This window comes from Bombus affinis, chromosome 2 (genome assembly GCF_024516045.1).
Source record: "Bombus affinis isolate iyBomAffi1 chromosome 2, iyBomAffi1.2, whole genome shotgun sequence".
Classification (NCBI taxonomy): domain Eukaryota; kingdom Metazoa; phylum Arthropoda; class Insecta; order Hymenoptera; family Apidae; genus Bombus; species Bombus affinis.
The window spans coordinates 8,739,307-8,759,230 of NC_066345.1; the positions used below are offsets into that span (position 1 = coordinate 8,739,307).

Sequence of the window (19,924 nt, forward strand, 5' to 3'; positions counted from 1 at the left end):
CGGATCAATAATCGACGTATTCTTTCAGGACGATGGTAGAACGCATGCCGGTAGAAGCCGAGAAAATTGTGGCGGGGTCGGACGAAATATCGCCAACGCCTTGATCAACCTTGGTCTGAACGCTACACGGTTAATATCCGTCGTTGGTAACGACCAGCCTGGGAAAGCTATAATTAAAAGTCTAGGAGATGGTGCCCAGACTGTGGAGCAGTTGTCAAATATGAACACGGCTAGGTACGCGTTGCTTTTCCCCGCCAATTTTCCGCGAATGCTAGATCATCGACTTCTATGTCTAATACTAAATTATCTCGACAATTATAAGCTTTTTTCTTTCTCTCTTATCGATTAACTCACACGAAATCAGACAACTCAATATTTCTTTTTTATAATTTCTTTTCTCTCTTTGTTTTCGTGTCTAAGTTATATTAGATTAAATAATTATAGATTTTTTTAAAAGAACACTTGAGTACATTTATCAAGTTCAAGGTCCGCTATTATGATTTAAAAGAACAGAGGTATAAGATACTTCTTGTGCAATACTGAATCCGAAGACAGTAAAAGCTCATCATTGGTATTAATGGTTATTGGTTTCTGTAGCGAATTGCTGATCGGAATAACCATTGACCCCGTAAATACCACTCGAGACCACTTGTCCCCAATTTCCAATAGTTTTTCTTTTGCCATCTTCGAATTCGTTCTTTCACACGTGGAAAGAGACATCTTTTCCTTTTACGTTATATGTACATATGTACATTTGAATATTTTGTTCACTGGTCTTTTATTTATCTTCTTAAATATGTATTTGTGTTTGATGATTTAAGATGCACCGTGATCATCGATTACAAAGGCGAATGTCGGTTCGCAGTCGGCGAGATGGAAGTGTTCTCTAGTATCAGCCCACATTTGGTGAAGAAATACCAATCGTATGTGGAGAATTCGAGTTTCATCGTTCTTGACGGTAATCTACCTCTAGATACGATTCGATACGTATTGGATCTTGCAACGTGCTCAAAAATTCCAGGTAGGTGATACTTTTATAAACTTTTACTTCATTTTAGTTTTTTTTTTTTTTTTTCTTTTTTTTCATTAATCTCGTAAAATATTGATTGTACTTTTAAGGTATATGATATAAAATCTAATTAACGTTTATTATGTAAAACTTTGCAATAAAAAGTAATTAGAAAGATACGTACATTTTTGTGATTTTTCAATTTCGATAATTTTTATCGTAATTACTAAACATTTATAACTTCTAAAATATTCTAGACTTAGATATATATTTATATGTATATATAAAACAATAGTCTAAAAATGTGAAAACAGTTCTTTTTATCTAAAGATACAGGTTTTTATAAAAAAAAAATAGGCGAAGTTAATACTGTCGCTGAGAACACGCACTGAATTGCAGAGCAATGTCATAAAAAAATGACTAAAAGCAGTTTTATAAGTTTTTACTTCTAATTAATCTAAAAATAGTTATGTCGATCTGAAATAAATCTTCTTTGAATACTATATATCCTCCAGTATATAATAACTATTTTATATAAATCTATAAAATTAATATAAATTTTGCTTTATGTACTACATTTGCATTACTAAGTTTAACCATTTCAGTGCTACTGATCTTTGCTGTTTCCCAATAAAAAATTGCCAAGCGGCACGATAGCGCTTCTTTCATTCCATATCCAAAAATGGCAAACGGCGTGATAACGCTTGTCTTATTCCTCGTCTAAAACTGCCAAGGAGCACGATTGCGCTGCTTTATGTTTATATATGATAAGTCTTATTTCTTTCAGTTTAATGTTATTCTAACATCCTTTTGAGCATAAGTACTGACATCAGTGGGTTTAAATCATATAAAAATATTATTTAGATATTTTATGGCATTTATGTAAATTTCAATAATATTTGCATCCAAATGTTAGACTGAAATTAAAATTCGTCTTTTCATCAGCTGCCTCGTTAATATAAACATATATTTCATTATTGTTTTTTATAGTCTACTATATATAATTTAGTTCATTATATTATTACAGCAACGATTGTTTAAGAGAATAAAAACGTGTACACTTACAAAGTATAATATTACTTAAATTTTGTCTTAATTTACCTAAGACTGAACAATAACTGTAAAGACATACATCAACAAAAAGTGAGCATGCTGTTATTGTTGGTTTCACAACCTAGAGCACTGGGATCTTTTAACACAGGATAGAAGAAGCGCAATAGCACCACTTGGCACTTAAACGGTTAACATAAAGCTAATCAGAAAGGCATGAATGAAATAACTGCCAAACCATATGACCATAACAAATAGCTATGGTTTGATTATATCAGTCAGTCTGTATGCCAATATTGCTCTTCAAATATTGATACTGCTAAAAACAATATTGTACCTGAAATTTAAAAATTATTTGAAGATCATAAACGTGTTTTGCTTATTTAACTGATATATTGTTGAAAACTTCTACTTACCTACTGTGACACAACACACGAAAGCAGTAGCTAAAAGCATCCATTCACAATTCATTACAAATTTCAAAGGCCAATGGACTAAGATCAATATAATCACAACTTGTGCAAAGAATAAGAATAAAAAAACAGATGTGACAAATGTTTGCACAACCATCAATCACCCTGGCAATAATCATTTCCTAATTACATAATATTCTTTGAAAAAAATGTGATGACACCCAACAAATTGTTTTTTGATTTTTTGTGAAATTAAGAATATGAGTATCTAATAAGCTGTTTAAAACAATATTCCTAAAATTACATATATTTAAAATTAGTGAAAATGTCTTTTTTAATTTAAATCCAGTCGGGACTGAAATGAAATTAATTTAAAATTATAAACATAACGAAAAAATATATAATAAACAATTAATAGAGGTTATGAATGTTTTTCACTCACTGCAAGTCTAAGAAATGATATTGCTTATTTAAAACGCGATAATATTCTTGTTTATCAATAGACATTATTATTATTTTGCTTTTTTTTTTAATCCTTAAAATATTCTATTTATCGCAAACTTGCTACACCACATTCGTTTCACCAATAATGAACCTTAGTTTTAGTTGAGATAATGTAAGATTTCTACTTTCTATAGTCAGATCAGTGGTTCTCAAACAAAAACAAAATAATATATAAATAATAACTATTTTCAACATTTAATCTTATCTTTATTGAAGTAAAGATATATTACAAAAACGATGCATTGTGCCTAGTTAAAAACAATTTTTTTATAATTTACAGTCAAGTAAATAATTAAATTAATTCATATAATTATGTTAGTATTTTTATACGTGTAAATTACACTAGTCTTTACAAATCTTGTACATATAAATTGACCACTGGCAGTAGATGTTTACATTGTAAAACTTATACAACTTCCCATAACAACTTCTTATAATTCAAGAAAAAAGAAATTTTTCTATTGGATACTATTGAGATTACTCTCCCTTTGCTAAAATAATTAACTTTAGATATATTTTCATTAACTTTTACTTTCACTTTAATTGAATTTCCAAAAAGTTAATAAACAAGTAAAACAACAATAAAAATACAAAGGTTTCCTTCTCAACGCTACTTAATACAATTTATACATATCTTGTATATATAAAACTTACAAAAATACAAATCTTGTTTTATAACATACTTTGTACTAGAATAATAGAAAACATGTCTTACAATATACTATTATTAAAAACCAGCTAATATATGGACGGAATAATATTACAAAATTTTAGCACTAAATTGTTGTGCAAGTCTTATATAATAATAATACTCTAACTCATGTACGAGATTCAAGCTGGAATCTTGTTTGAGATTCTTTTAAATACTCTCGTTTTTTACGTTGAACATTTGCTTCAACGAGGAGAAGAGCTCCTGCTATAATTGTCAATACACTACCCACAGCTGCCATTATAAAGGACCAACCAAAGAAATTGTTTGCATGTCCAGGCATCCAGCCATCAGTATTTCCAAGGCAAGCAAATATAATAACTGCTAGTCCACCACTTATTCCACCAACAAACAGTAAACCTCCAATTGTCATGATAAGTTGTACATAACGTTTCTGTTCTGGATCACAACATAGAGTGAACAATAATACCAATACAAATGATACCATACTCAAAAGGAAGCATAGAGTAAAGAAAAATTGTGTTGCTATCATAAATGCTGTAACAAAGAGATTAAGATTAGCGATACAATGACAACATGTTACTTTGATAAATTTATAAGTATTAATGAGAGTGATTAAGCTAAAGAAGGAACTTACGAGGTAGTAGAAAGCCTCGAATATCAGAATAACCTGCAGTGAAGGGATCATAAACCCATCTACAACCAACGAAAAAGCGTCTGGGTGCGTCCATTTCTTGAGGATTTGGAAGTGATCTAAAGCAATGCGTCCACAAGCCTAATTTGTCGAGTTTTGCGCCAGTGATACGATAATCACTCACTAACCATGCTGGTGTACCAAATGCAACGCAAACACACACGAAAGCAACGATAAAGACACCGACACCCACATTGCCGGAAAAGCTTCTTTTCTTCATCGTGAAAAAATTGTTTCGTGAATGATCACGATGTAAAACAACGCGTACGACAAACAATTCAAATCTACTGATCTAGTAAAGATCCCACGGCATTAACCACACCCAAACACGTTATGTTGTGTGATGACCATGTAGCTTACCATACCATCCAACCTAACCTTGTAAAATCGTGAGTATCCCACGAGTACAAACTAGCAGTTATGACAAGGAAAGGGTTCTCAATGCTTAATTGAAGTATTATTTAAATATGTCAACTATATTAAAAAAAAAAATTTTAATTAAATATCTATTTTCTGTTATCAGTTACGAAACATAGGCGATATAATAGTCATTTATTAATATTCGTACATTTAAATGATAAATGCTGTTAAACTGTTAAAAACTGCTAAAAATTGTTAAAAAGTACATTACAAATTTTGCGTGATATCTAATAATGTTAAAGTTAAAAAATCTTTGTATTATTCAAATATTTAATGAAAGGTGCTTTAAATGCTATAGAATGATAAACAAAGACTTAAAATGGGAGACGCTGCTAGTGTGAGAATTTTTTATAAATTTCTATTGTAGTAACGACATTACGTCATTGACGTTTCAACTGAATTACATATTTTTACATCGTGAAATCTTAAATTGTAAATGAAACGGAAATACTAATATGTATTTCTTCTTATTTAGGTCAATTTTCTCGGCTATTAAAATCTTTAATAATAAAAATTTACGAAATCAATGTAAACTATTAAGTTTAAAGAGATAGCTCCGAAAAATGATAAAAAAGATTTCTAACGAGTTGTTGTTTTGTATTTTATAAAAAAAAATTTGTTTAATTCATATCCATGAACTTCAATTAAGATTCTTATTCTACTATTCAGTTTATGTATGATTCACCGAGATGCAATTCACATTACTTAATGTCATTAAAATTATCGCAAAAAAATATTCATGTTGAAATTGAAATTTACTATTCATTATACATGTCATTTTATTAATAATTTTACGTTTCCGTAAATATTTTTAAATATCGAAGGATGATACGGAACCAATAGTAACACCTTTTCCAGGTGTGATCGATATAGTACGTGAAATTGTAGAAGTTACTGTTTAAAATAGGAGCTAAACTAGGTCAACGACTTACACCTGACGTCGATCTTCGTGCACGCAATCTTAGTCGTAACTCACGTTGAATTATTTCCTCCGATAATAAAATGGGTCAGAGCTTGACCATATTTACCCTTTGCAACCTAATTGTTTTGCTTTAATCCGCATCTTAAGCATATATTTATTTGTCAAAAAGGCAAATATGACAGAAAAATTAACATAAATGAGAAGAAGAGGAGATGTGATTTCGAACAAATTACTTTATTCAACTTCATTCTTCATATAATTCTCTAACATTTCACTTCACTTACATAATTAAGGCCACTTATATCTAAAATCTCTTCTATGGACGGATTCGTTAACAAAGTTAACATACAAATTATTTTACAAAACAATAAATATAACATATTTATGTAACGTTTTATTACAAAGATGTATAAAATATTTTTTTTATATTATTATCTCCAACTTTCCTCAAAAGCATATAAAAAATTATTGCATTTATAACTTTAAATGGTTGTATGTGTTTTTTGTTCTTCCCGTAATATTCTTTCTTGTTTCTTTCTGTGCCTACGGCCTTCAATCAAGAACAATGTACCTGCTATAACCAAAGTAAAGCTACCAATAACAGCTAATGCATAAGACCAGCTAATGTTATTATGCTCCCAATTGGGCATCCAGTCTCTACCATCGCCTCGTGCACCAAATATTATAACAGCAATAATACCACATATTCCACCTAGTACCAAATTTCCACCAGTTGTCCATAGAAGCAACTGATACTTATCATGATGTTGTGAGCAACATGTATATAATACAGTTAAAAAACCTCCTATTAATAATAAAGTCAGACATAATGTGAAAAAGAATTGTGTTGCAACAAAGAAATCTGGCAGGAGTATATCATGTATTATGTAATATTCTTCTTCAAACACCCACCAACAACCATAAAATTTAGTGTCATACAAATGATGCGGATCTCCAAATCCTTGGAAGCATACCTGCCATAAACCTATAATAACATGTTACAAGGCAATAAAGTATTTAAATGGTATTTTTCTTACTAATATGTCAAATATGTAAATCAAATTACCGATCTTGACAAATTTTGGATTTTCCAATTTTCCATCGGTTTCAAGCCAGTTGGGTGTGGTGAATGCAATGATGATTGAAAGAAATGCAAATGCTGTGCATATAACAGCAGCTTTACCGTTTAGAGTTTTACTCATTCTATTGCTTTATTTTGTAAATAGTTTTTAAGTTTGACTTATTTTATGTAGTTTTCAAATTTGCTTTTAAGCAGCTTTTAGATTTTAAATCGGAATGTGGTAATGTGACACATACACTATGCGTTATGTTTTGCGTTGTGTATGCGGTATGCGTCTATGAGACGATGAAACAGATGATTAATAGATGTCCATTCACATGAAGAATTTTTAGCGCTCTAGCAGCGCTCCATATTGCGAGGAATGCATTTAGTCTTAGCGCCATTATTTAAATAGCATCTTAAAATCAAACAATTAGTATATAAAATTTACATCCAATGTATTAAGATAAAAAAAATATGTTTAATATAAAATTTAAAAAATAATTATATTTGTAAATTGGACTATGATGTATTAAAATCAAACATGATATTTATTTTTTAGTTTGGTATGAACCCACTGATGTGAACAAGGCAACTAAAGTATTTAAAGCAAAATCACAATGGCAAAATGTTTTGCATTTTATATCACCAAATAGGAATGAACTATCAGCTATTGGGAAATATCTTGGCATATCAGTACCTGACAACAAATTATCTATAGACTTAGAAGAAGTAAAAACAATTGCAGAGCAAGTAGCTGAATTTATCCCAGTGGTTATAAGTACATTAGGATCACAAGGAGTATTGGTAAATATTTAATAATTGGAACAAATCTGAGAAAATATAAATATAGAATTTAATAATTATTTTTTATAGGTCGTTCGTAAAGCCCTTGGAAGTGATCCCTTTTATGATAAAGAAGGAAAATTGGTTGCTCATACTATGGTCACTTCTCGCCTATATCCCCCCTTATCTTTTATTTCTGATGATCCAAAAGAAACATACAATGTGAGTGGTTGTGGTGACTGTCTTACTGCTGGAATAATTTATGGAATTCATAAAAATTTAGATGAAACAAGCTGTCTTTCCTTAGCTCTAAAGGCTGCTGCACTTTCTTTAACTTCATTAGATGCAGTTCCCACTTCGCTTTCATTATTATGCAATGATGCACAATGTTGATAAATATTAACCGTTGGAAATTATATATTGGTATAAAATACTTTAATTATACGTAATATATATTTTTATAAGATAGAGATTAAATGTGGACGGATAGATTTTAATAAATAATTAATAACTATATAATTATAATTAGTGGCTATGGTTTTATATAAGTTCATTAGGTTTCTTCTTTCCCCATTTCGTAACAAATTCGGCAACATTAAATTTTCGTTTACATCCATTATAATTCATATATCTTATTTTCCCAAATATATCTCTTTCTGGCCAACCATGATCATGAACACCACAGATAGACCACATGCAACCTAGAAGCACAAATAGAATATACATATTGTGGAGTAATAAAATACATCACAGAAATACAGACAGAGAACAGACCTACATAACCATTCGGATCACAACCATCGATACTGTACTTATTATTTAAATAATTGGCCCATTCTAAAGCAATCTCAGGTGTTTCAGTCCATTCTAATAATTTTTTTGCCCAATACATTCTTAAGAATCCATGCATTTTTCCTGTTATTATCATTTGATTTTGACATGCATTCCATAAATCATCATGTGTTTTAGAGTTTTCCAACTGACTTAAAGAATATATATATTTTCTTGTATCCTTCCTAAATATAATAAAATGTTAACAATAATATAATGTACACAACTTGTGATAAATAAAATAAATTACCGATGTTTATTTAGTGTTTTTATAGCCCAAGGATAGGCACCTTCAACAAGATCGTACTTTTCATTATAGAAACAAAAATTATCACTAAGTTCTCTTCTAATAATAGCTTCCTCCATGAAGGATTCAACTGATTTTTTATACAATCCTTTATATTCTCGTATTTCCAAAATACAACGTTGTACTGAGATCATACCAAAATGAAACCAAGGTGATAAATTACTGATGGCATTTGACAAAGGATTATTATGTTCATCTCCATATTTTTGTAAGTGATTCTGTATAAAATTTTCAAGTTCTTTAATACCATTTCTATATCCTGGTTTAGCCCATGTAATTTCAGCTGTTGGCTTACTTGCTTCTACATCTTGCAAAGTTATATCCCAATTGTTGTTTTCAAATTTTTCTTTTGTTAAATATGGGTGCTTAATAACAGGAGGAAATTCTGTTAAAAATTCCTGTAGTTTTGTATTTATTTTATTTCTGATGGTTTTAGCAGCAAACTCCTGTTTTGATGATGCATACCAGCAAGGCACAATATTATGAGCATCTATCTTTAAAAGATGTATATTAACATATCAAAGGATTATCTGTAAATTACATCATCAACTAAAATCGTGTTTACTTGATAAATAGGGACATCTTCTGGAAGATTCTTTTGTACGTTATCGATCCATGACATAGGTAACTTTAGTGGATAAAAATCAACGATCACAGCCCCCATGTTATACGTTTTTACAAATTTAAGAATACTCTCATTTGGTTCACCATGTAAAAGATGAAAGTTTAGATTCAATTGCTTGCATTCTTTTTCAATCTCCATTAATCCTTTTAAAAGAAATTTGTAATATCTCATAGAAGCATTTAGAAAACTTGGCATTATGCAAAAACATATATGGAGGGGTACATTACTTTCCACAGCAATTTTCTGGGCAAAGAGCAGAGCCCAATTGTCTAAAAATGTTAAATCTTATTAATAAACTAATGATAATGAAAAAACTATGTAGAACTATGTATTAAATATATGCCTTGTGTCCTAATATCACGAAACATCCAATACAAGATACCCTTACACTTTTCTTTAACATCATTTAATTTGCTTAAATATTGAATACGTTGTTTATTAAAATTAAATGTCATAATAGATTCAGATACCTAAAAAATAACAAAATATTCAAAGAAATATATTTTATTAATTTTCTTAAAAAAGAATTATCTTACATTTTTTCTATTCTCTTCAAATTTTTTTAGCAGATTGACAACTTTTTTGCGCTTAGATGGATTCAACTCATCCATATTTTTGTGTACAATTTTATTTATACTAAGTAACGCTGAAATATCTATACATATAATACTTTGTACGATTCTTACAACTTTTGAACTTAACAAATTATGACTATAGAATATTAAATCATATTACGCAATACATATATCTTACAGCTTAGAATATATGAAATATAGAACAATTTATCTAAATCATTTAACCACTAAAACACTACTAACTTATAGTCAAAAACCTGCCATATTAGAGTCCGCACTGTTACTTATTTTCTGATTGGTTATTCCCTTGAATCAGCTGAGTTTTATTATGTTCATAAAATTTTTAATAGACTTATCAAATAGGTAAAAATAGAAAAATGAAAGATAACTGGAGGACACAGTGCAGCATTAAAATTAAAGAAAACGTAAAAATGGATGGGTAAAAAATTATTTAATAATATATATGATTCAAAGCAATTTATTTTAATTCGTTGTAACATATACAGTAAATTCCTTACGCATTATTTCTTTCTTCGCTGACTGCTTGATATCATTGAAACAGAATAAATCAAAATATGTTGGGTTATATACATTACACAATACACATTCCATTATATACTATTACACGATTATAATAAAAAGATAAGGAAGATAAGAAAGAAATATGCACTCAAAGCAGCGCAAAATCTTTCTAACAAGATAAAATAAATAGGTTACCTATTAATTGTAACATTATATTTCTTCTTGCATACATGTATCTATTCATTTGGACAAGTTGAAACAAACCCAACTTTACGACACACTGTGTGATCGTAGAACGTATAAAATGTGTAGAAGTAGTATGCAACACCTATTCTATTCGATAGAAGTAAACAGCGTTTCGATACGCACTTATACAATGTCGAAACACGATGCGTTTCATACATACAATGATAGAGATGAAAGTTTACTTGGAGGGAGAACAGCCAATAGAAATAAACTCCACGAAGTCACGTGGTTTGAGACGCAGTGTAACCACGAGCAAGATAAAGCTACCGTCAACAGAGACGAATGGAACGCCGAGAGAGAAGGTTAAGTTTTGTTCTCGTTAAATTGAAAGAGTAAGAAAGAACGGTAGGTAGAGAAAGACAGTTGTATATACATCGGTAGTAAGGAAGGAGATGAAGGACTGAGAACGATAGAAACTATACGTGAAATGACAAAGGATATCGTGAGAGCGAGAAAGAGAAAGATAAAGGAAGGGGAGAATAGGAAACGAAGAGAAGGATAGACGAAAGAACAAGCGGACAGACTGGCAGACGGACTTGTCCGACTCGCGACTCGCGATCTCGTGGCTGCGTTTCAGCTGCTGTTCCGTGTGCCGCTGTCCACCAGGCACATTCGAGCACCAGAGGCGCGCGACGTAGCAGTAGATATTTGGTTCGGTGTAGAGAAAGAGGGAAAAAGACGTACATATATATACATATATTAATATATATATACTATACATATACGTATACACATACACACACACACACATACATACATACATACATACATATATATAGGAAAAGAGGGAAAGAGAAGTAAAAAGAAAAGAAAGAGAGAGATCGAAAAAGAGTAAGAACGAAGCGGGCGCCGTTACGATAAAAGAAGTTTTTCGGAGAGCGTATTCGGGAGCGTTCAATGGTCGAAGCAGCTATGCGCCACGCCGTCGTAGGGCTGTTAGCTAGCTAGTTCTGACTACGGGAGGTCTCGGGCCGCAGTTACGACCTCGAGAACGAGCGGGTTCGCCTTGCAAAGATGACCATAATAGTCTTTTTGATCGACACGTCGGCCTCCATGAATCAGAGGGCATATTTGGGCGGGCGACCCACGCTTTTGGATGTAGCCAAGAGCGCCGTGGAGACTTTCGTGAAGGTACGCTAGTCAGACAGCTTTCCCGGCCGGGAGATTCAATTGTGATTGCTGTGCCCAATCATTAGCTCGTGTGCCATTGTCAAAAAGAGCAACGTGTAATAACGGACTCCTTGCCTTTTACCTTCCTGCAACTTGTAATTTTTAATCATTTAATCCTTTTTTCTTTTTTTTTTCTGTAGGTAAGACAAAGATCACCAGAGAGTCGTGGAGATCGTTACATGCTCCTGACCTTCGAAGATCCGCCCCAGAATATCAAGGTATGTTTTTCTTCGTATTACACTTGCTTTTACATTCGTATCTTTCACACTTTTTATCCTTTTTCCTTTTTCTTGTTCCTAAGATCATTGCATCTCTTTCTTATACGCACACATACGCTAGCTAGCTACCATGTATAGTATCTCAAGCATAAAACTTTCAATTATATCTTTTCTGTCAAATATCTTTTCTGTTTTTCCTTTCAAATGCATTCATGATTTGTTGTCTTATATGACCAATCGATGCATTCATGCAGAATTGTCATGTTATTGGCCCCTTCGATTGTTGAATAATTGATAGTCAGCAAGAAGGCAGAAAAGTGCAGCGTGCACTTGCCGTATCTTCTGTCCTCCGTTACGGAAGAGCAGCATTGTGGGTAGTAATACGCGAGTGGGGGCCTGCCCACGAGGGTTTCTTTCTTTATGGTTACGTGCGCGCCAAATTTACGAAATTGATATACACGATTTCGTTGATAAGACAAACTCACATGTGCTTTCTTTTTAAATGTTAAAATCTATGCTTTGTTAATCCCTCTCCAACAAAAATTTTCTTTTAATTTTATAACAAAATTTTGATTTCATTCCATCCTACTCAATTTTGTATTTATGAAATTTATTTATAAGTTGAAGTAGAGGTCTTTTTTTTCAGAATTGAACATGATGATCAATTAAGAATGGCCCAAGGTTGAAAGTTGTTATAAGGATTAAGGTACTGTCACCAGTTTGGTAATGGTAGAGAAGTAAAATAAGTTTTCCGTATGACAGTGTATCCTGAGACAATAAAGAATTATCATGCATTGGATAGAAGTTATATATAATATTGTTAATACAATGATGAATTTAAAAAATCACCAATGTGATTGACAATAAACATTGTGAATTTTTTGTGGCTATTCTTTATTGTCTGCATATTTAATGTTACATGGAGGTTCTCATTATTGCAGAATAATTTTCTTCTCCTCCATTGTTGCTAAACTTTAGTGACAGAACGCCAAACCTTGTAATAAGTTACAATTTTGCATCTTTCTTGAATCATTAGCTTTATCATTATTTTGTTTTAGAAATAAATTTAAAACTAAAGATCAAGATTCTTCCAATATGGAAGACATTTCAATAAGAACATATATGATTTTTTATATTATTATATTACATTGAAGAAAAAATTGTTTTCTCTTGGTTTCGATATGTAACTAAACAAATACTCTTTTCTTCTAGGCTGGATGGAAGGAAAATTTAGCAACTTTTATGAACGAGCTTAAAAATTTACAATGCGTTGGGCTAACAACACTAGGTGCTGCTTTGAAGCATGCTTTAGATGTTTTGAACATAAATCGTATGCAAACTGGCATAGATACATATGGACAGGGAAGATGTCCCTTTTATTTGGAACCATCAGTGATTGTTGTGATTACAGATGGAGGAAAATATACGACTAATAGTGGAGTTAATCAAGAGGTAAATTTCTTAATTGTATTTAAAAAGCAGAAATACCATCTTTTCCTTTTTTATGGAAAAAATAATTGGAAAACAAAAAATGATTATTACAGTTAACACTACCAATGCACTCTCCTATACCTGGATCTGAACTAACCAAGGAGCCATTTAGATGGGACCAAAGATTATTTTCTTTGGTACTTCGTTTATCTGGAACTCCAGCTGTCGAGAGGGATACAGGTTTAGTGGCAAGTGATTCATCTCCTATAGATGCTATGTGTGAAGTTACTGGAGGTAAGGAAAAGAAAAATATTTTCATAAGATAATTTATTCTATTGTTGCTCATAAAAATACTGATATAAAAAATCTATTACTCATTGTAGGTCGTTCATATTGTATAACATCTTTTAGAATGATGATGCAATGTATAGACTCTTTGGTACAAAAGGTTCAGTCTGGTGTGGTAATAAATTTTGAAAAGATTGGACCAGATCCTCCACCTTTAAATAACGAAACACAACATGCAGACGATGATGAAAATGAGGATGAAAATAATACAACGAATGGAACACGGACGTATCTTCCTAATCCAACAGTACCAGGAAACACAGCGTGGCATTCTTGTAGAAGACTGATTTATGTCCCAAGATCTGCTCAGAAAGGTTTCGCGGTTGGATTCTGGCCGATACCTGAAAGTTTCTGGCCTGATTTGAGTGCTAGTTCTTTGCCGGCTAGATCCGCACATCCGAATGTAAAATTTACTTGCACCAGTCAAGAGCCTATGGTGATAGAAAATCTTCCATTCGATAAATATGAATTAGAACCAAGTCCATTGACACAGTACATATTAGCCAGGAAACAACCGACAATTTGTTGGCAAGTTTTTGTGGCGAATTCTTACAAATCAAGTGAAGTGGGTCATCCATTTGGATATTTAAAAGCAAGCACTAATTTAACGTGCGTAAATTTGTTTGTCATGCCTTACAACTATCCAGTACTTTTGCCTTTGTTGGAAGAACTGTTTAAAGTGCATAGATTGAAACCAACGAATGAATGGCGAACACAATTTCAAAATTACATGAGAACAATGCCCACTTATTATGCAGCAGTATGTTTTTAATTGATTATCAGAATATTTAATTACTTTATTAGTACATTTGAATAACAGTGTAATTTTGTATTACAGTCCCTCAGGAGAGCTTTAACTAGAATGGGTGCACCTACACCATTAGCTCAAACATTAATACCTGATAATATGGATAATTCGTTATCCTATAGTGTCTTAAATTATTTAAAACGTTTAAAAAATCAAGCTAAAATTGAATTTGACAGACTATGTAATGAAGTTCTTTCCAAACAACTTGCTACTGCCAATATGACAAAAAATTTAGTGAATGGTAGTACAACAGTAACGGAAGGTGTGAGGGTTATTCCTAGAACTCCTTTAAAAAAAGATTTGGTAAATATTTGTTATTATCTACTATATAAAAATATTTGTGTTCTTACAAAATTAATGTTGTTTTTTAATCTAATCTTCAGGTGTCACATCCATTATTACAAGATAAATTTACCGGATTGAGGGATCAATTAAATGAATTCGGTGGTTTTGTAGTCGGATTAGTTAGAAATCAACAACGTGGTGCGCATAGTTATAGAAACGCATTCGACGTTCCACGAAAATCTTTGTTAGATCAAGTTGTTAGAATGCGAGCCAACTTCCTGCAACCTGGATTGCTGCATACAAAATTACTTGATGATGATTACGTTCACTCAATGCCCTTAGCACAAATGGGAAATTATCAGGAATATTTGAAACGTATGACTCCACCATTGAGAGAAATAGAAAGTGCCCCAGTTAGACAACATATGTTTGGTAATAGTTCAAAATACTTGATAAATAATCTAATTATTTTAATTTAAAAATATCAAGTTTACATTTATGTTGAAAGAGTATCTAATTTCTTGTAATTAAATTCCAGGTAATCCATTCAAAATAGATAAAAGAATGATGGTCGACGAAGCGGATATTGATATGGTTGGTGCAACATCTTCAACTTCCAAGGGCGGTCTTAAACGTAGCTTGCCTGCATCGGATGGAGGAGGGTCGCTTGCTTCGAAGCCACCGCCAAATAAACGAAAACCGGGTCCAATTCCTAAAGATGTAGTCGTACGGAGACCGTCGTATACGCCTACAAATACTCCACCGAGTTCACCAGTACCATGGGTTGACGATACGAAAAATCAAGTGACCCCAACTGCCGACTCGAATCAAGTTTCATCAAATATAACAAATTCTACACCTAGTGTATCAAATGCGCCGTGTATTAATTCGCCGGAGAAATTAGTAAATGGCCTTGCAGAAATGCCAACAATACCAATTTTCGAACCAATTCCAGTGGAACATACTAACAATCACATGGATGCTCCACCAACTTTAACACCGGTAGTTAATAATGTTGATACACCTAAGAGCGAAGTGAAAAGCGAGAAAACGGAAAATGTTAAAAATGAATGTAACAATGTACCTCTTGATGATTGTGTTGAAAATAGTGTGAAAGTTGAAAATTCGGTTGATGAACGATTGTCTAATCATGTCGAAGAAAAACGTGAGTCCAAAGTAGAAAAAGACAAAGTTTTGACGAAAAAAGAATTGGAAGATATTAGAAGACATAATTTGTCCGTTCGTGAACTTGTATATAAGGAAGTGCGAAGAAGAGGTACAAGTAAGTTGAAATGGATATGTATTTCTATTATCTTTTTATGTATATCTATAGTCTGTGAAGAAGGGAATCTACAAAATAATTTATACCAATAATTATAATCTTGTTTCAGATTATGAAACACTATTTTCACATTTACACCAAATTCAAGGAACACTAGATATACGACTTGCATTTTTGCGAGATATTGTGAAAGAATCATTACGATTTAAAAGACGTAATTTGGCATCATTACTAGAAGATCATTTGAAAAATCTACAAGAAGATAACTGGACTGTAAACCATAAGGTGAATCACAATGGTGCCACAAAAATAAGTTAAGAATTTATTGCATAACCGGGGCATTATTTCGATAACGAAAAGTACGAATTCAGTGAATGAGATGCAGAAAGTATAAGAGGGATATAAAATACCCCAATAAAAGCAAGTCGTACATCTATAAAGCGATAAGCGTACTAGCGTTTAAGGATGTATGTTGCCAAGGCGCGAGAAGTGATAATAATTGTTAAATTTAATGAAACAAAATAGCATTCTGTACGTCAACCAAGGAGATATGATTTCAGTACTCCTCTTGTTCTTTATTTTGTTACTGTACAGTTGGTAGAAATATATTTTGTTCTGTATGAAAGATCAGAAAATCTGCGTTGCGACAATAAAATCTTTTTAGCAACAATTTAATAACTTTATAAACATTATTTAACATTCTGGATATAAATTTATTATACAATTTGCAATAATTTTTTAGTTTTTGGATTTGATATTAGAGTAAACTAATATGTATGCTATTCCTATTATATCTTTCTTCTTATCTAAAAAAAAAGAAAGAAGGAAAGAAAATTCATATAAATTTTAAATCTCGAATGCAGGCATTTGGGATACTCCACATTTTGGGTAATAATTAACAATTGTAACGTAATGTTTAAATTCTTCTGTTTTTCAAATAAATTGATGTAAATATAACGCCCTGAAAAAGTACAACAGTATTAGAGTAGTACAATTTTACCAACTGTACGACCAAAATTAATAATAAACTAAAGAAAAAATGACTATATGTTTTCTTTGACTAAGTTTTCTTTATATATTTTTTTTCTAAGATTTTAGCGCGTACTATATTGTGATCTAATGTATAAATGCAGGTTCAAGGTCATTAACACATAATATGGTTTGTAAATTTAGTTGTGTATATTATTAATAGTATGAAAGTACATTTGGGTCTGATTTTTATAAACTGGAAAGATGCTTAATACGCAACATTAGAAATTTAACACATATCTTCTGTTTAAAAAGAGGTTGTAAAAATTTAAATTTTGTAAGTAAAAGGTGCATATTATTTTATCATGTAATTTGCTAAATTAAAATACTTTGAAAATAGAACTTGTTTGATCATAACGAATCTTTCTTTTCTGATTTTTCTAACTTTCTCAAAAATGGAATTTATTAAAACATTTTCAATGAAGGGTTGACAGTGCCTAATGCTATTGAAAATTAGTGTAAAAACGATTGTATTTATTTTTAATCCACTTCAGCGATTTTGTTTCAAATGTATGTCTTATTAAAAAATAACAAACTATTGAACTGGCTGTAAAAATAAAATTCTTAATAAGAAAAGCCAGGTATATTTAAAATAAATTTTATTGTTATTACTTTAATCGTTATTTCACATTGAGTAGAAGTGGGTTGAAAGAAGGTATACAGTAATAACAATGATTTATATAAATAATTAATAATGTCAAAGTCACTTGTTGCTATCTATAAGGAGTAATAGTGATTTGACCAAATATTAAGTGGATTGTCCTGGATTAAATGATCAGGCAGATTATCTTACCTATTAATCAATTAATTAAATCATGAGCATTATATGTGTACTAGAACTAAAGGAATTTCATCTGCACTGCATTCATTGTCATTATTCACGTAAAAATAGGAGAAAGTTTTATGGGGCATACTAATAAATTACAACATATCATCTGTATCATTAAACAAATTTAAATATAAAGGGGCTTATTCTTCGATTTTCTCTGAATGCATTTTGATATAAAGATTATAATTATAGACATATATATTGCCCTTTTATATTTAAGCAATATTTTTTAAGTAAGATAATCAATCTGAACTTTTTTACAGGGACACTATATCCTGCTCTTTGTAAATTTAGTAGTGAAATTGTATATCAAATAGTATTTATTAATTGAAACCGTTAAATGTTTAATAAATTATTTTATAATAATGGAGCTTAGCTGAGTCTTGAAGACAATGATGCTAGACGCTTATTGGCTCCAAAGAGAAATTAATAAGAAAGTTGAATGAATATAACACAAAGTGCGATTCTATAATGAATTAATAGATGATAAGAAAAACTATGATGGGATAAGTAATACAACTACAAAATTTTTGTTATAGAAATTGTAATTTTTTAATATATTAATGTTTATTCAAGCAGATTAATTGAAGATGGTTATAAAAAATGTCAAAAATGTAGGAAAATACTTTGTACTATTTTGATTAAGATAATGCATCTTATAAGTTTATAAAAAAAGTGTTCGTTTGTAATTTTTTTCATGAAAGTGAATTTTATAATTCAAATATGTAAAAATCATTTTAAAAAATGAAAAATTATAAATTTAATACTTTTGCACATTAAAAAAGACTAAATTATATACTTTGAAGGAAAAGACTAGAAAAATATTAGTGTTTACAATTTTTTATGCCCTACAGTCCATTAAATTAAGATGATGATTTTATTAGCTAAATATCTTCAATTTACTTCTAAGTTCAATTCAAATTGTAATTTATTATATCCATATTATATATGTGTTCTTATTGTCTCCTTTAAAATACATTCAGTTGGTTATCCTTGTATCTAATGTATCAGTATGTGCGTTATTGTACATATACCACTGTAAATAAGCATATATTAACGGTTACTATCAAAAAACTTATATTGAAATGATTGTTCCATTTTTACGTTTATATTTAAAAAGAGAAATATAGCAAATAAGCTTAAAAAATAAATTAAAAGATAATTAAAACATTTTATATGGTGTGTTATTTTCATCTAATATTTCAAATTAATTACGAAAATTATTCATTTGCACATAAAATTTATAATCAAGTATTTGAATAATAAAAAGACGATTAGTATACACTAGAATATACATACATATATGAAATATAGGTTATGTTTATCATACTTCGCACTAATATTATTTCAAGTTTGGTTTAAAATTTGTTCTAATATAAATACAGAATGTAAATAAAAGTTATATAATAATAATAGTAGAAAATCTGAAAATTTATGCACGATGATAATACCGATGATATTTGTATCAAGTCAATGTGTCTTGTACGTAAACAATTACTGGTCAAATAATCTATATAAACAATCTTATTTTATAAATGGAACATTACATAACTTCTTTTAGTATTATTTAAGAATAAAAATTTATTGCGCAGCCATCGGGAGTTTATGGCAGCAGATAAATATACATTCACGTTAAACTATTTCATTTAATAAATAACATATTGATATTGAAATATTGTAACACAAAGTTGTGACAAAAAATTAATAAACATCTATTGTTGGCTTGATTTTATTTATAACAGAAAGTATATATAAAATTGTAATATTAATATTTATACATCAAACATTTATTTTCCATAAAATTAACTAATATATGAAACTTTATTAGCAAACCTTTGGTATTTCTTCTTGAAATTTTAATTAAGTATAAATGTACAAATATATGTACAC

At 30.5% G+C, this 19,924-nt stretch overlaps 5 protein-coding genes and 2 long non-coding RNA genes across 10 annotated transcripts in view; 3 read left to right on the forward strand and 4 right to left on the reverse strand.

The window, feature by feature from the left end:
* LOC126913889 (uncharacterized) overlaps positions 1-8,053 on the forward strand; it is a 35,245-nt gene extending 27,192 nt beyond the window's left edge. The window contains exons 6-9 of the mRNA XM_050717157.1: positions 29-234; positions 822-1,021; positions 7,305-7,549; positions 7,619-8,053. Coding sequence (XP_050573114.1) covers positions 29-234; positions 822-1,021; positions 7,305-7,549; positions 7,619-7,921 — 954 coding nt within the window. The 3' untranslated portion in view covers positions 7,922-8,053. The remainder of the gene's footprint in view (positions 1-28; positions 235-821; positions 1,022-7,304; positions 7,550-7,618) is intronic.
* On the reverse strand, positions 3,490-4,708 carry LOC126913935 (uncharacterized). The gene is made up of 2 exons (XM_050717244.1): positions 4,284-4,708; positions 3,490-4,183 (listed from the first exon to the last, which is right to left on the reverse strand). The coding sequence occupies exons 1-2, from the start codon at positions 4,558-4,560 to the stop codon at positions 3,795-3,797; spliced, it is 666 nt and encodes a 221-aa protein (XP_050573201.1). The 5' UTR covers positions 4,561-4,708; the 3' UTR covers positions 3,490-3,794.
* On the forward strand, positions 4,612-6,230 carry LOC126913956 (uncharacterized). Its single transcript, XR_007709519.1, has 2 exons — positions 4,612-4,729; positions 5,619-6,230. It is a non-coding gene; the product is annotated as an uncharacterized LOC126913956 (long non-coding RNA).
* LOC126913937 (uncharacterized) lies at positions 5,896-7,052 on the reverse strand. The gene is made up of 2 exons (XM_050717248.1): positions 6,749-7,052; positions 5,896-6,667 (listed from the first exon to the last, which is right to left on the reverse strand). The coding sequence occupies exons 1-2, from the start codon at positions 6,882-6,884 to the stop codon at positions 6,165-6,167; spliced, it is 639 nt and encodes a 212-aa protein (XP_050573205.1). The 5' UTR covers positions 6,885-7,052; the 3' UTR covers positions 5,896-6,164.
* LOC126913903 (deoxyribodipyrimidine photo-lyase-like) lies at positions 7,942-10,828 on the reverse strand. Of its 2 annotated transcripts, XM_050717178.1 has the most exons (7): positions 10,584-10,828; positions 9,828-10,406; positions 9,635-9,761; positions 9,232-9,560; positions 8,610-9,160; positions 8,303-8,544; positions 7,942-8,229 (listed from the first exon to the last, which is right to left on the reverse strand). In XM_050717178.1, exons 2-7 carry the CDS (start codon positions 9,900-9,902, stop codon positions 8,069-8,071), a joined length of 1,485 nt encoding a protein of 494 aa, XP_050573135.1. In that variant the 5' UTR covers positions 9,903-10,406; positions 10,584-10,828; the 3' UTR covers positions 7,942-8,068. The 2 variants fall into 2 exon arrangements, with proteins under 2 accessions (XP_050573135.1, XP_050573136.1); XM_050717179.1 differs by lacking the exon at positions 9,828-10,406.
* A 149-nt stretch (positions 10,829-10,977) lies between these two features.
* LOC126913878 (integrator complex subunit 6) lies at positions 10,978-17,010 on the forward strand. Of its 3 annotated transcripts, none has more exons than XM_050717127.1 (10): positions 10,978-11,314; positions 11,414-11,765; positions 11,945-12,022; positions 13,235-13,474; positions 13,567-13,747; positions 13,837-14,561; positions 14,640-14,912; positions 14,993-15,326; positions 15,433-16,176; positions 16,286-17,010. In XM_050717127.1, exons 2-10 carry the CDS (start codon positions 11,649-11,651, stop codon positions 16,492-16,494), a joined length of 2,901 nt encoding a protein of 966 aa, XP_050573084.1. In that variant the 5' UTR covers positions 10,978-11,314; positions 11,414-11,648; the 3' UTR covers positions 16,495-17,010. The 3 variants fall into 3 exon arrangements, with proteins under 3 accessions (XP_050573084.1, XP_050573086.1, XP_050573085.1); XM_050717129.1 differs by lacking the exon at positions 10,978-11,314 and adding an exon at positions 12,669-12,728 and having other exon boundaries at positions 11,749-11,765; XM_050717128.1 differs by lacking the exons at positions 10,978-11,314; positions 11,414-11,765 and adding an exon at positions 11,784-11,860.
* A 1,551-nt stretch (positions 17,011-18,561) lies between these two features.
* LOC126913949 (uncharacterized) lies at positions 18,562-19,583 on the reverse strand. Its single transcript, XR_007709511.1, has 2 exons — positions 19,334-19,583; positions 18,562-19,070 (listed from the first exon to the last, which is right to left on the reverse strand). It is a non-coding gene; the product is annotated as an uncharacterized LOC126913949 (long non-coding RNA).
* Between the last annotated feature and the right edge of the window lie 341 nt (positions 19,584-19,924).

Bases quoted from the DNA above. Each gene is read 5' to 3' on its own strand.
- LOC126913935 (XM_050717244.1), bottom strand. From the start codon at position 4,560: ATGAAGAAAAGAAGCTTTTCCGGCAATGTGGGTGTCGGTGTCTTTATC. The intron at 4,184-4,283 runs GTAAGTTCCTTC...TCTTTGTTACAG, and splicing joins TCGAGGCTTTCTACTACCTC to CATTTATGATAGCAACACAA.
- LOC126913937 (XM_050717248.1), bottom strand. From the start codon at position 6,884: ATGAGTAAAACTCTAAACGGTAAAGCTGCTGTTATATGCACAGCATTT. The intron at 6,668-6,748 runs GTAATTTGATTT...ATGTTATTATAG, and splicing joins TCCAAAATTTGTCAAGATCG to GTTTATGGCAGGTATGCTTC.
- LOC126913903 (XM_050717178.1), bottom strand. From the start codon at position 9,902: ATGGATGAGTTGAATCCATCTAAGCGCAAAAAAGTTGTCAATCTGCTA. The intron at 9,561-9,634 runs GCATATATTTAA...TAACATTTTTAG, and splicing joins TCGTGATATTAGGACACAAG to ACAATTGGGCTCTGCTCTTT. The intron at 8,545-8,609 runs GTAATTTATTTT...TATTATATTTAG, and splicing joins AAAACACTAAATAAACATCG to GAAGGATACAAGAAAATATA.
- LOC126913878 (XM_050717127.1), top strand. From the start codon at position 11,649: ATGACCATAATAGTCTTTTTGATCGACACGTCGGCCTCCATGAATCAG. The intron at 13,475-13,566 runs GTAAATTTCTTA...TGATTATTACAG, and splicing joins ATAGTGGAGTTAATCAAGAG to TTAACACTACCAATGCACTC. The intron at 13,748-13,836 runs GTAAGGAAAAGA...TACTCATTGTAG, and splicing joins TATGTGTGAAGTTACTGGAG to GTCGTTCATATTGTATAACA.